Below are 14,377 nucleotides of genomic sequence, written 5' to 3'. Positions count from 1 at the left end.
TATATAAATATTATTATATTTCAGAAGAAATGTTAAATTTGGAGAGTTTAAAATAAATTACAGTACAATACAGTAATCAAATTAACCATAAACTTCATCATTAGCTGTTATACTCTAAATGTGATCTGTGTGCAATGATACTGAACAGTAATCGGTCTCAACGTGCAAGTACAGCCTGTTGGTGTTGTTTAACACTTAATTCCTCTTTTGTTTTTCTGTCTGTTTTTACCTCGATTTTTTGGGGTATTTAGTTTCTTTCTTTCTATCCACTCTTACTATTACTTACATGCTCCACATCTCCGTAGACTCCCATTCATATCCCGGGTGGATCTACTTTTGTACTTGAGAATTTGATCCCAGACATGGAATACGTTCTTCGTTTGTGCTCCACTTCACCGACATCTTCAAGCTCCTGCAGTGCCCGCTTATCTGTGCGCTCGCCTTCTCCTGGTAAATATCACCTAATCGAGCTTCTCCATGTCATGCCGAGTTTTCCTGTAACTACTGAGAACTGGGTGCGTTGCTTCTCTTTTTACGAGTTTAGAATGGAGTTAAAATGGACACTGCTTTAATCGTGTTTGGAATTCCATTTTGGATTGACTTGTAAAACAGACGGGTAACCTGTTAACTTGCCGTCTTCAATTCCCGAACATCGCCAGATAACACAAGAAAACGGCAGAACCCAAAACAGCAAAATACTACTGTCTCATCTGACTTGGACAGCTTTCCATGAATCCAGTTTCCAAAGCCACAAGGCTCTCTGCAAAACTAAATAAGTTAATTTAAAAAAAAAAACTGAGGTGTGTGTGTGTGTGTGTGTGTGTGTGTGTGTGTGTGTGTGTGTGTGTGTGTGTGTGTGTGTGTGTGTGTGTGTGTGTGTGTGTGTGTTAGTGTGTTAGTGTGTTAGTGTGTGTGCATGCAAATTGCTGTTGTTGGCTGCTGTCTCCACACATGGGTGGGTTTCACGAGATGGAATAGAGACCATGGTGGATTTGGCCTTTACCAAAGATGAAACATTAGTATTTTGGTCTGCTTTGGTCAAAGGTCAGGCACACAAGTAAAGGTCAATTTCAATGCATTGTAATTTAAATGACGACATAAATCTTACTGTAACTAAGGGTTCGTCATTTACCGTTTGAGCAAGTTAGATGTTAGATGGGGGTTTGTGTACTAATTTTCTAGTTAATTTCTGAGTTATTCTCTAATGAGCCTGCTCTAATAAATATGTTGGGGGAATTTTGAGTAGGGGGAATGGGTGGGGAGAGGGGAGATCCTGCTCTAATAAACAAGTTTCTTGTTAGTTGACTGTTCCTCCAATGAACAAGTTTCTTGTTGGTTGAGTTTTCCTCCAATGAACAAGTTTCTTGTTAGTTGACTGTTCCTCCAATGAACAAGTTTCTTGTTAGTTGAGTTTTCCTCCAATGAACAAGTTTCTTGTTAGTTGACTGTTCCTCTAATAAACAAGTTTCTTGTTAGTTGACTGTTCCTCCAATGAACAAGTTTCTTGTTAGTTGACTGTTCCTCTAATAAACAAGTTTCTTGTTAGTTGACTGTTCCTCCAATGAACAAGTTTCTTGTTAGTTGACTGTTCCTCCAATGAACAAGTTTCTTGTTAGTTGAGTTTTCCTCCAATGAACAAGTTTCTTGTTAGTTGACTGTTCCTCCAATGAACAAGTTTCTTGTTGGTTGAGTTTTCCTCCAATGAACAAGTTTCTTGTTGGTTGAGTTTTCCTCCAATGAACAAGTTTCTTGTTAGTTGACTGTTCCTCCAATGAACAAGTTTCTTGTTGGTTGAGTTTTCCTCCAATGAACAAGTTTCTTGTTGGTTGAGTTTTCCTTTAATGAACAAGTTTCTTGTTAGTTGAGTTTTCCTCCAATGAACAAGTTTCTTGTTGGTTGAGTTTTCCTCTAATGAACAAGTTTCTTGTTAGTTGAGTTTTCCTCTCATGAACAGGTTTTTTGGTAGTTGAGTAGTTGTGCTCAAATGAGCCAGTTTATAGTAAAGGGATTGTGTTCTGATAATAAAGGTTGTAGTTATTTGGGGATTTGTGCTCTAATGATCGACTCTCCTAAGGGTTTGTGCTCAAATAACCAAGTATATATTTGACTATTTGTGCTCTAATGAGCAAGTTTGTAGTTAGTTGCGGGTATGTGCTCCAATAAGCAACTCTCTAGTTGAGAAATCAAGAGAGAATGTCACTTCCTTCCATTGGAATCATTGTAATTGCTTCAGCCATTATTGTGCTCGACCAGATGACATTTGCCAACAATTCTGTGGATGAACAAATCAGCGATTTTGCAATCTCTTGATTTTGTATTTGACGTTGTATTGTGGCATATTTTTCATTCGTGTTAATTCTGAAAACGTTTGAGAATGAAAGGTATAGCTTTTAAATGCTTATGACTTCACTCTCAAGTATTTTTTAAGTGTATCATTTTGTACACATTTGAATAGATGGCCATCTTTTTCCATTCCATCCTTATGGGATAGTACCGTATCCCATGATGCAAGATCAGGCGCTGTCCTAATTGGGAGAATTGTTTATACCAATGGAATATTTATTGTTAATAATTGTTTATACCAATAGAAACCTTGTTGTTTTTGTACCCTGCCATAACAGCGCCCCAACAGTCCAAATTGTAGCATCCAAAGTTGTTTCCTGAGATAGAGGTCATTTAACTTTTGACCTTTTGCGTGGCACTGGAAACCTCAGAGGATCATATACTGTACCAGGTTGTACTTGTGCTGGAAAGCTGATTTGGATGTCAAATTATGGTTCTATTCAAAAGGAAACATGTTTAGCTGGCATTATCTTAAGTCTTGTGCTTATACATTTTGGACATCATTTTGTCATTGCATGTTTGTGTGTTTTTACAGCTGATAATTTCTCTTTTATGTAAAAAAAAAAATCTGACTTCTGTCTTTGCTTCCCTTTCTCCCCTTGATTTAAATTTCTTTAGATTATGCTCAGTCTTTCTCTATCGTGTACGTTACCAAGTCTTCTGTGTGGGTCACCTGGCATCCAGCAGCAGCCTTTCCTCTCAGGGTATTTATCCTCTTGTTTTATTCTTCTTATGTAGATTACAAAAGGGTTGATAGTTAGCTTGGGCAATGGGAATTGTGGACAAAATTTGGGGAGGGTGACTGACAGAGGTTCTTGTACTTTGGCAGTCTAATATAGTTGAACTTGATGCTTGACTGTGAAACGCACAACAAAACAGGCATGTACACCCTCACCTGTGGTAGCATCCAAGTGTTCAGATGAGTTTTGATTTGATCAATCCAGTTGGTTTCTTCATCAAGGTGAATCATTGAATATATATACTTTTTAATACAGATGTGGAGGCTCATGCAAGAGCAGGAAAACAAAGGGGTAATTAATCAACAGACAAAATGGACCAAAGGGAAAACAGTAGATGACAACCAAAAGATGCATGACCAAAGTACATGGAGAGGAATTCCAAGAGAAGGGTGGGAACAGAGTCTCAGTGAACATAGTTTGGATCTCGGTAGTGGAATGGGAGAGACTATGAGATGGGAGTGGGTAGCAGACTTGAAATGATTTCAGGAAGTGCTGAAGACAAGTGACTTGGGAATATATTTCCACAGTCGAGAAAACAGGGCTACGAAATAACGGAGGTGAGTGTTGAGGTTAAACTTGTAAAGGAAACGAGGAAAGGCTTTCCTGACAACTTGTGTGACCTGTAGGAGCATAAGCTTGGCAGAGGTGAGAAGGCAGGAGGAGCAAGACTAGAAAAAAATTCCAAGACCAATGAGTAAGAAGGAAAGCATGACACTCAGCTTCCTGATTCAATATTGTCGTGTCCTCGGGGTTAAGACCCCTGGGTGACAGATGGCTGACCGAGCTTTAACTCCGAGGCATTTACCCAAAACTGGCGGTGTTATCTCTTTATGGCACGCAAAGGAAACGGAGGTCTCTTTAAAAAAGGATAAAAAACCTCGGATGAAAACTGGGTGTTTGGGGGTGTTATAACACCCTTTTTGAAGATTAATTAATGAGGTGCTCATAACCCGATGCCCCAACCGTCCCACTGCACTTCACTGGGTTCTTAAGCCGCCATTTTGTTTTGGCCTACTCAAACGTGCCTTGCATTGGAAACACGCTGGATTATCATTACGAAGGTACGATAATCAGGGAGGCAGTATGAGGAAAAGACGAGCAGGTACGATGATCAGGGAGGCAGGACGAGGAAAAGACGAGCAGGTACGATGATCAGGGAGGCAGTATGAAGAAAAGACGAGCAGGTACGATGATCAGGGAGGCAGTATGGGGAAAAGACGAGCAGGTACGATGATCAAGGAGGTAGTATGAGGAACAGACGAGGAGGTACGATGATCAGGGAGACAGTATGAGGAAAATACGAGCAGGTACGATGATCAGGGAGGCAGTACGAGGAACAGACGAGCAGGTACGATGATCAGGGAGGCAGGACGAGGAAAAGACGAGCAGGTACGATGATCAGGGAGGCAGTACGAGGAACAGACGAGCAGGTACGATGATCAGGGAGGCAGGACGAGGAAAAGACGAGCAGGTACGATGATCAGGGAGGCAGGACGAGGAAAAGACGAGCAGGTACGATGATCAGAGAGACAGGACGAGCAACAGGTGAGCAGGTACGACCCTCGCTGGTATATACAGATTCCAGATCCGAGACAACAATGTATATTGAGGTAGATCGCTTGGTTCCGCTGATGGCGATCCCACAAACCACTACCCTGGTGATGAAGGTAAGGACAGGATGGAGGTGCAGTGCAGAGAGGACTGGTGGTGCAAGCAGAGCGACGAAACCTATCAAGGACTGGAGACGAGGCGCGTGTGGACTGCAGTCCCACTTGCTCCCGAGACTGAAGTTAATAACACTGAAGTACTGAGAGTAAGTTAATACTGAAGTTAAACATTTTTCTCTCTTGTATTTCCCTCTTTCCCCTCTTCCCTGTTTCAGATTCTCTGCTGTAATCGTCGTCCTCAGATTATCCCTGCTTTCTCTTCCCTTTTCCTCATTTCTAACCTCCAACCATCCAGAAGTTATGACCTCCTCCTCACTCCAAGCCCTCCGGTATTGTTTTCATTCCCATTTTGGCTCTCCTCATTCCAACGCCACTGTAACTTGTTTATCTTGTGTCCTGTTTTTCCTAACAGTGTACAGTATATCCTCTTTTTCTTTTTTAAGTCATCCTTCTGCAATGTGACGGCCAGGAAGAGGTCAATGGAACATGTACAAAACTGACTAGTGCTTGGTCAGATGTAACTGCTGACCCAAAACAAAATAATTGGTCGAGTTCAATGTGATATTCATTTCCTCTATGTTTATAACGAATTATTAATGGATTGTTGCAATATTTGACTTGACTTCAACCGCATAATGTAAAACTGCAGGTAACTGCGGAAATTCCGCATCTATCTATAATTCCAGTAATCTCTGTGTGTCTGTGTGTCTGTGTGTCTGTGTGTCTGTGACCGCTGTTTCTCGACAACCACGGGTCCGATATACTTTAAACTTGCCAGGTATATTGCTGGGGACCCGAGGATGTGCCTTTTCAAGGTTTCATATTAATCGGACAATTACTTACCGAGCTATGTCCAAAAAACGATTCAACCAATCAGAGAGCAGCGAGCTATCACGTGTGCCGAACGTGGCGATCAGACTCTGCCTCGGACGGCACATTTGACAGCGTATTCATTTATTTCACGTTGGAAAACTATGTTGCCGTTAAACTATGTTTTAAAACGAATTCAAACTGCGATTAAATTAAAACGATTCATCGTAACTGCGATTTGCGAACTTCCGGACAGTGAAGACTGTCCGGCAGCACGCTTTCCGGCAGCCAATCACAGAACGCTTTGTTGCGTAGGCGTGGCCGATGTGAGACGAGCGGAGCTGAGCGCGTTACGAGCTGACCGCCATTACGGTACGTAATTCGATTTCTTATGCGCATTATTTCTCCCAATTCAGTCAGAGCGAAGGGCGGAAGCGAAGAGCGTTGTTTTTTTTGTTTACGGGCGTACGGGCGGGGTAGAGCGTACGGGTAGCGTTTTTTTTTTTTTTTGGCAAGGAACGGGCACCCACGTACGGGCAATGCCCTAGTAATGTAAAATTTGACTTCAACCATGTCTTTGGCGATGATGTTCCCTGTTTGTTTGCCACACGGTCCTCGGTCACACGCACCCAGGCTACACACGCCATTTTTGCCGATGAAGTTCCCTTTCAGCTTGTCACACCTGTATCTGGATCCTGGCAGACAGGCCACACGCCCCGTCCCTTGGACATTAGCGGTCTCCATCAAATTATGCCATCGTATGGCGGGTATGGGGGATGGTATGCGGGCATTCGATAGGGTTCCACGCAAAGTATTGACATGGGCATTGAGGAAGTTAGGAGTGGAGGAATGGTTGATCAGAGTAGTGATGGCAATGTACAAAAGAGCACGCACAGCTGTAAGGACGAAGGACGGGAACAGTGGTGAGTTTGAGGTGAAGGTGGGAGTGCATCAGGGGTCGGTACTAAGTCCACTACTATTTGTAGCTGTGATGGAGGTGCTGGCTCAGACCGTAAAGGAGGGTTTACCGTGGGAGTTGTTGTGTGCAGATGATCTGGTGTTGATTGCGGAAAGTATGGATGGACTGAAGGAAAAGATGAACAAGTGGAAGGAATGTATGGAGACAAAAGGTCTGAAGGTGAATATCGGAAAGACAAAGGTGATGGCAAGTGGTAAAGCATGTGGTGAGGTGGAAAGAACTGGGAAGTGGCCGTGTGCTTTGTGCAGGAAGGGTGTCGGAGTGAACTCCATTCAATGTACAATGTGTGCTGAGTGGGTTCATCAAAAATGTAGTGGTCTGAGAGGGTCATTAACCAGTGTGGCAGCTACATTCAAATGTAAGGTGTGCACAGAGGGAGCTGCAGATGGAGGAAATGTTGAGTTGGATCTTGGAGACGGCGTGAAGCTGGAAGGTGTGAAAACATTTTGCTACCTCGGAGACATGCTGAATGGAGAAGGTGGATCAGACTCGGCAACGGTTGCTCGAGTGAGATGTGCATGGAAGAAGTTTCGGGAACTGAGTGGCGTGCTGATGAGGAGGAGAGTGTCGCTGAAGCTGAAGGGAAAGGTGTATGCTGCATGTGTGAGAAGTGTTATGATTTATGGGAGCGAGACATGGGTAATGAACGTAGAGCAGCAACGAAGGCTGGAAAGGGTGGAAATGCGAATGGTTCGATGGATGTGCGGAGTATCGTTGAGAGAGAGAGGAAGACAAATGATGAATTGCGAAAGATGATGGGAATATTGCCTGTGATTGATGCTGTGAAGAGGAACAGGTTGAGATGGTTTGGTCATGTATTGAGGAAGGATGAAAGTGACTGGTTGAGAAGAGTGATGGAAGTTAATGTAGAAGGAAGTAGAGGACGGGGAAGACCGAGAAAGACTTGGCTAAAGATGGTGGAAGAAGAAATGCGGGCAAGGGGGTTAACAAGGAGAGATGCAGAAAATAGGGCAAAATGGAGAAGATTGTCATGGGGACCGCAAGGCTAACCCCCGCTCTAGCAGGGAACATGGCCTTAAAATGCATGTTGTTGTTGTTGTTGTATGGCGGGTGTGATCTACATCTACCAACGATGAGGAGAAAACATCCCCTCCAACAATTGTCCTTGGTGCTGTGATTCTATGGAAGTTCATCTTTTCAGTTGGATGGATGTTAGAGACATGTGTGATGTTTCACAGACTAATCTGCTGTTTAGACGCGCACAACTAACTAAACAATTGGATGTTGTGGATATGTGTGGTGTTTCACAGACTAATCAGCTGTTTAGACGTGCACAACTAACTAAATAATTCGATGTTGTAGACATGTGTGGTGTTTCACAGACTAATCTGCTGTTTAGACGCGCACAACTAACTAAACAATTGGATGTTGTGGATATGTGTGGTGTTTCACAGACTAATCAGCTGTTTAGACGTGCACAACTAACTAAACTAGAACGGGCACTCGGTAGAGCGCATACCTTCGCCGCAGCTACTTTTGTTGCCAAAATAAAAGACTACAAGATCTGTGTAGCAAAGCATTTTGGCATTAGTTTCATACAAATTGGACACAAATTGACCGCGCTATGGTAAAAAGACGATTTTGACCTTTTCATGACCTTGACCTTGACCTTTGACCCGATCGATTCCAAAATCTAATCAAATGGTTCCCGGATAATAACCTATCATCCCACCAAATTTCATGCGAATCGGTTGAATACTTTTTGAGTTATGCGAATAACATACACACACACACACACAGACATACAAATAAATACACAGCGATCAAAACATAACCTTCCGCTTTTGCGAAGGTAATAATTCGATGTTGTAGACATGTGTGGTGTTTCACAGACTAATCTGCTGTTTAGACGCGCACAACTAACTAAACAATTGGATGTTGTGGATATGTGTGGTGTTTCACAGACTAATCAGCTGTTTAGACGTGCACAACTAACTAAACAATTGGATGTTGTGGATATGTGTGGTGTTTCACAGACTAATCAGCTGTTTAGACGTGCACAACTAACTAAATAATTGGATGTTGTGGATATGTGTGGTGTTTCACAAACTAATCAGCTGTTTAGACGTGCACAACTAACTAAATAATTCGATGTTGTAGACATGTGTGGTGTTTCACAGACTAATCGGCTGTTTAGACGTGCATAACTAACTAAACAATTGGATGTTAGAGACATGTGTGGTGTTTCACAGACTAATCTGCTGTTTAGACGCGCACAACTAACTAAACAATTGGATGTTGTGGATATGTGTGGTGTTTCACAGACTAATCAGCTGTTTAGACGTGCACAACTAACTAAACAATTGGATGTTGGAGACATGTGTGGTGTTTCCCAGACGAATTGGCTGTTTAGACGTGCACAACTAACTAAACAATTGGATGTTGTGGATATGTGTGGTGTTTCACAGACTAATCGGCTGTTTAGACGCACACAACTAACTAAACAATTGGATGTTGTGGATATGTGTGGTGTTTCACAGACTAATCGGCTGTTTAGACGCACACAACTAACTAAACAATTGGATGTTGTGGATATGTGTGGTGTTTCACAGACTAATCGGCTGTTTAGACGCACACAACTAACTAAACAATTGGATGTTGTGGATATGTGTGGTGTTTCACAGACTAATCGGCTGTTTAGACGCACACAACTAACTAAACAATTGGATGTTGTGGATATGTGTGGTGTTTCACAGACTAATCGGCTGTTTAGACGCACACAAGTAACTAAACAATTGGATGTTGTGGATATGCGTGGTGTTTCACAGACTAATCGGCTGTTTAGACGTGCACAACTAACTAAATAATTCGATGTTGTAGACATGTGTGGTGTTTCACAGACTAATCGGCTGTTTTAGACGCGCACAACTAACTAAATAATTGGATGTTGGAGACATGTGTGGTGTTTCACAGACTAATCGGCTGTTTAGACGCACACAACTAACTAAACAATTGGATGTTGAAGACATGTGTGGTGTTTCACAGACAAATCGGCTGTTTAGACGCACACAACTAACTAAACAATTGGATGTTGTGGATATGTGTGGTGTTTCACAGACTAATCGGCTGTTTAGACGCACACAACTAACTAAACAATTGGATGTTGTGGATATGTGTGGTGTTTCACAGACTAATCGGCTGTTTAGACGCACACAACTAACTAAACAATTGGATGTTGTGGACATGCGTGGTGTTTCAGAGACTAATGTGCTGTTTAAACGCGCACAACTAACTAAACAATTGGATGTTGTGGACATGTGTGGTGTCTCACAGACTAATCGGCTGTTTAACTGCCAGACAGGCAAATTCAAAATTCAAAATATATAATTCAATTGGAATCAACTAATTCCTTGATCATCATCATCATCTATTATGTAATACCAAGTTGTGTGTTTTTTTGAGCAAATCATTTTCATGCTTGCCATTTGACTTCACGTCCATTCACTTCCCATTTCACATTGGCTAAGTCATTGTACCAATGGATATTCTGTTCGATCATTGATGCAGGGCACTGGACGATGCTTCCGCTTTGTATATAGTGGAGGATGGTAGTTTGTTTTGGCTTCTGTAATATGTAGAATTGCTCGTTTTCTCCTCAGGTTGTTGGTGGAGTTGAACAACGACTTGGTTTTCAAACTGCCCCAGACCTCTTGCCTCACCCTCCAACCTTTGACCCTTGGAGTATTGACTTGGATGGCATTGTCACCCTAAACTTCGAACCACCAACAAAACAAATCTCTGCTTTAAGGTATGATACATGTGTAGCACTGTGTTTTTGATATTTAAGGTATGATACATGTGCAGCACCTTGTTTTTTATATTTAAGGTATGTTACATGTGTAGCACTGTGTTTTTGATATTGAAGGTATGATGCATGTATAGTACTGTGTTTTTGATATTTAAGCTATGATACATGTGTAGTTTTATGTTTTTGATATCTAAGGTATGATACATGTGCAGCACTGCGTTTTTGATATTTAAGGTATGATACATATGTAGCACTGTGTTTTTGATATTTAAGGTATGATACATGTGCAGCACTGTGTTTTTGATATTTAAGGTATGATACATGTGCAGCACCTTGTTTTTGATATTTAAGGTATGATACATGTGCAGCACTGTGTTTTTTATATTTAAGGTATGATACATGTGTAGCACTGTTTTTGATATTTAAGGTATGATACATGTGCAGCACCTTGTTTTTGATATTTAAGGTATGATACATGTGCAGCACTGTGTTTTTGATATTTAAGGTATGATAAATGTGCAGCACTGTGTTTTTGATATTTAAGGTATGATGCATGTGCAGCACTGTGTTTTTGATATTTAAGGTATGATACATGTGTAGCACTGTGTTTTTGATATTTAAGGGATGATACATGTGCAGCACTGTGTTTTTGATATTTAAGGTATGATACATGTGCAGCACTGTGTTTTTTATATTTAAGGTATTGTTACGTGGTCCCCTCGGTGAATACCTGGTCTCGGTGACCCCCGGACCGTGAGAGGAACTTCGCCAGAAAGTTGTATTATATATGCGCTTTCGCCACGCAATCCATATGAATTCCACCCAAGAGAAAACTGATGTTCAAGGATATATTTCAATGGTAATGACACCATACAATTTCAATGATACAACCACGGAGATTTTCCCCGAGCAATCAATAGCAAACCACCATCAACAATTCCCAATCCACACTCAATCCCCTATATGATTAAGATGGCCATCTTATATATGTGTGTTCACTTCGGTACTCACGACCCCCTTTTGGTCTCTGCTCCTCACAATGTCTCTGGGCCCCTCCTGACCAAGATACTGGTCGGCGTCGCCGCACTCGGGCGGTTGAACGAACCCCGGGTGGACGTTTTTCCACCGGGCAGGTATCGTACCAGGCACCGTGGCTGCAGCCCCTCGTGGCCACGCGAAGCGGGTACGGTAGAGCAAGCCAAAAGCCCCACGCCGCTTGCAAGGCGCGTTAGGCCCCAAGGTGCGACCCGCACGCGTCTGTTTAGACGGTGCCGCGAACGGTGCCAGACGCGGGGTTGATGCACGGCCCCACGTCAACTTGACGTCTCCACCGGGCAGGTACACGTCCCGGTAATTCCTCTCGCCAGACGGGCTTCGGAACGCCGCTTTTCCACGCAGCGCAAGGTCGATCCCACCTTTTGTCGGAGCGGGGCGAGGAAGAATACTACTCGTCGCTTTCTTCCTCGTGTCTTTTCCTCTTCCGTTTCCGGTCACTTCCGTTTCCGGACACTTTTCAGAAGGGCTCCTGACCCTCCAACCACAACAACCCTTAATCTACTAAACATGGATAAGCAAAGACCTGAATGGTAATTCACATACATTCACATAAATATGTAACACTCCCCCCCTTCAAGAAAGAAAGTTTGAACCCAGCGAAAACTTTCTTTGCCGGCCAATTTGGAGAAACAAACCAGATAACTCAACCCCCCCCAGATTAACTCAATCTGGACAAAGCGTCCGCCACGACATTGTCCCGGCCCCGTACATGTTCAATTTCCAAGTTGAACCCCTGCAAAGCCAAACTCCATCTCATCAACCTCTGATTTTTATTTTTCATTCTTTGAATGAAGGTTAAGGGGTTGTGATCCGTAAAGACCTTTATGGGAAAGGACGTGATTCCTAAATACACCTCATAATGTTGAAGCCCTAACAGGAGAGCCAGGGTCTCTTTCTCCACGGTGGCATAATTTGCCTGATGTTTATTGAACTTTTTGGAGTAGTAGCACACGGGGTGGTCCACCCCATCCTCATCTTCCTGTAACAAGACCGCTCCAGCCCCCACATCGCTTGCATCTACGGCCAACTTGAAAGGTGCTTGAATGTCCGGAGCGGTTAGGACCGGAGAGCTCATTAGTATCGCTTTGACATGGGCAAAGGCCGCCTGACATTTGCCATCCCAAACGAATGGGGTCTCCTTTCTCAACAAACTCGTTAAAGGGGCTACCACATCCGAAAAATTCTTACAGAACCGCCGGTACCACCCCGCCATACCTAAGAATCTCATCAGCTCTTTCTTCCCCTTTGGGACTTGGAAGCGATCGATAGCTTCTACCTTGGCGGTCACTGGTTGTACTTGACCCTGCCCTACTACATGGCCGAGGAACACTACCTGTGCTCTTACAAACTCACTCTTGGCTAAGTTGATGGTCAGACCTGCCTCGGACATCGTCTGAAAAAATGCATGGATTTGCTTAATGTGGTCTTCCATCGTCATGGTGTGGATGATTACATCATCCAGATATGCCTCCACCCCCTCCAGGTCTGCAATGAGCCTATTAATCAGTCGTTGAAATGTAGCCGGCCCGTTCTTCAACCCAAAAGGGAGGACCTTGTACTGATATAACCCATTCGGAGTGACCAAAGCTGAGATTTCTTTGGCTCTATCGGTAAGAGGGATCTGCCAATAACCCTTTCAGCAAGTCAAATTTGGTAACAAATTTAGCTGGGCCTATTCGATCAATACAGTCGTCAATCCTCGGGAGCGGATAGGAGTCGGTCTTGGTCACTGCATTCACCCGTTTTAAATCTGTACAACACCCTTAATCTGTACAAGCTGCCATCGGGTTTCGGAACCAACACACATGGGGAGCTCCATTCACTGTTGCTTGGTTCGATGATGTCATTGTCCAACATATATTGCATCTCCTTCCGAAGATACTCCATCTTCACCGGGTTCATCCGATAGGGGTGTTGTTTCACTGGAGTGGCCTCCCCCACCTCGATATCATGATATACTAAGTCCGTACGACCAGGTACATCTGTGAACAAATGTTTAAATTCGAACATTAGGCTGGACAGTTGTCCTTGCTGTTCCCTTGTTAAATGACCTAACTTCTCATCCAAATGACTCAACACTTCGGTGTTCGTCAATTTGGGGCAGGCCTGGTCATCCAAGTTATCAAACTTCACACCGGCGTTTCCGTCCATTTTCACCGGTACGACCGGTGAGACAGGAACTACGTCTTCCACCGGTTCCCTCTCATGATATTTCTTCAGTCGGTTGACATGACACAACTGTCGCTTTTTTCGTCGGTCGGGAGTGGTCACCACGTAGTCTGTCTCATTCACCCTCTCCTCCACTGCATAAGGACCGAAATATCTAGCCTGGAGGGGCTGACCTGGAACGGGCAGCAATACTAACACCCGGTCCTGAGGACTGAAATTCCTTATCTGCAAGGTCTTGTCATGTCTCTCCTTCATTTTCCCCTGGGCCCTTCTCAAGTTCCGTCGTGCCACCTCACACGCCTTTGCCAATCGGTGTTTCACTGTGGACACATACTCCACCATCGGTGTCCGGGACTCCTGTAGTAACCACTGTTCTTTCACCAATTTCAATGGTCCCCGCACTGCGTGTCCAAACACCAGTTCAAACGGACTGAATCCCAAGGAATCCTGCACGGACTCCCTCGCCGCAAACAACAATAGGGGTATCCCTTCATCCCAATCCTTGGCACATTCCAAACAATACGTTCGGATCATATTCTTTAAAGTCTGGTGAAACCTTTCCAGGGCCCCTTGGCTCTCAGGATGGTAGGCGCTGGATCTTACTTGTTCCACCCCCAACAGGTGTACCACTTGCTGGAACAGTGTGGACATGAAATTGGACCCCTGATCCGATTGGATGATCTTAGGTAGACCAACCCAAGTGAATAATTTAATCAAGGCCTTTGCAATAACTGCCGCCGTTATTTTCCTCAGAGGCACTGCCTCGGGGAACCTGGTGGACGCGCACATGATGGTCAGTAAGTATTGATGTCCAGCTTTGGTTTTGGGTAAAGGGCCCACACAG

General features: G+C 43.6%; 1 protein-coding gene across 1 annotated transcript in view; it reads left to right on the top strand.

The window, feature by feature from the left end:
- The first annotated feature begins 312 nt into the window (after positions 1-312).
- The window catches only part of LOC137422297 (receptor-type tyrosine-protein phosphatase delta-like), a 130,879-nt gene continuing 116,814 nt past the window's right edge, over positions 313-14,377 (top strand). Inside the window, exons 1-4 of the mRNA XM_078771586.1 lie at positions 313-450; positions 2,962-3,047; positions 4,966-5,079; positions 10,160-10,308. Of these exons, the coding sequence (XP_078627712.1) occupies positions 363-450; positions 2,962-3,047; positions 4,966-5,079; positions 10,160-10,308 (437 nt within the window). The 5' untranslated portion in view covers positions 313-362. The remainder of the gene's footprint in view (positions 451-2,961; positions 3,048-4,965; positions 5,080-10,159; positions 10,309-14,377) is intronic.

The sequence above is a fragment of the Myxine glutinosa genome, chromosome 2 (genome assembly GCF_964187855.1).
Source record: "Myxine glutinosa chromosome 2, kmMyxGlut1.1, whole genome shotgun sequence".
NCBI lineage: Eukaryota > Metazoa > Chordata > Myxini > Myxiniformes > Myxinidae > Myxine > Myxine glutinosa.
Note: the sequence above shows the minus strand (reverse complement) of the source record. Positions and strands in the feature narration are given on the sequence as shown.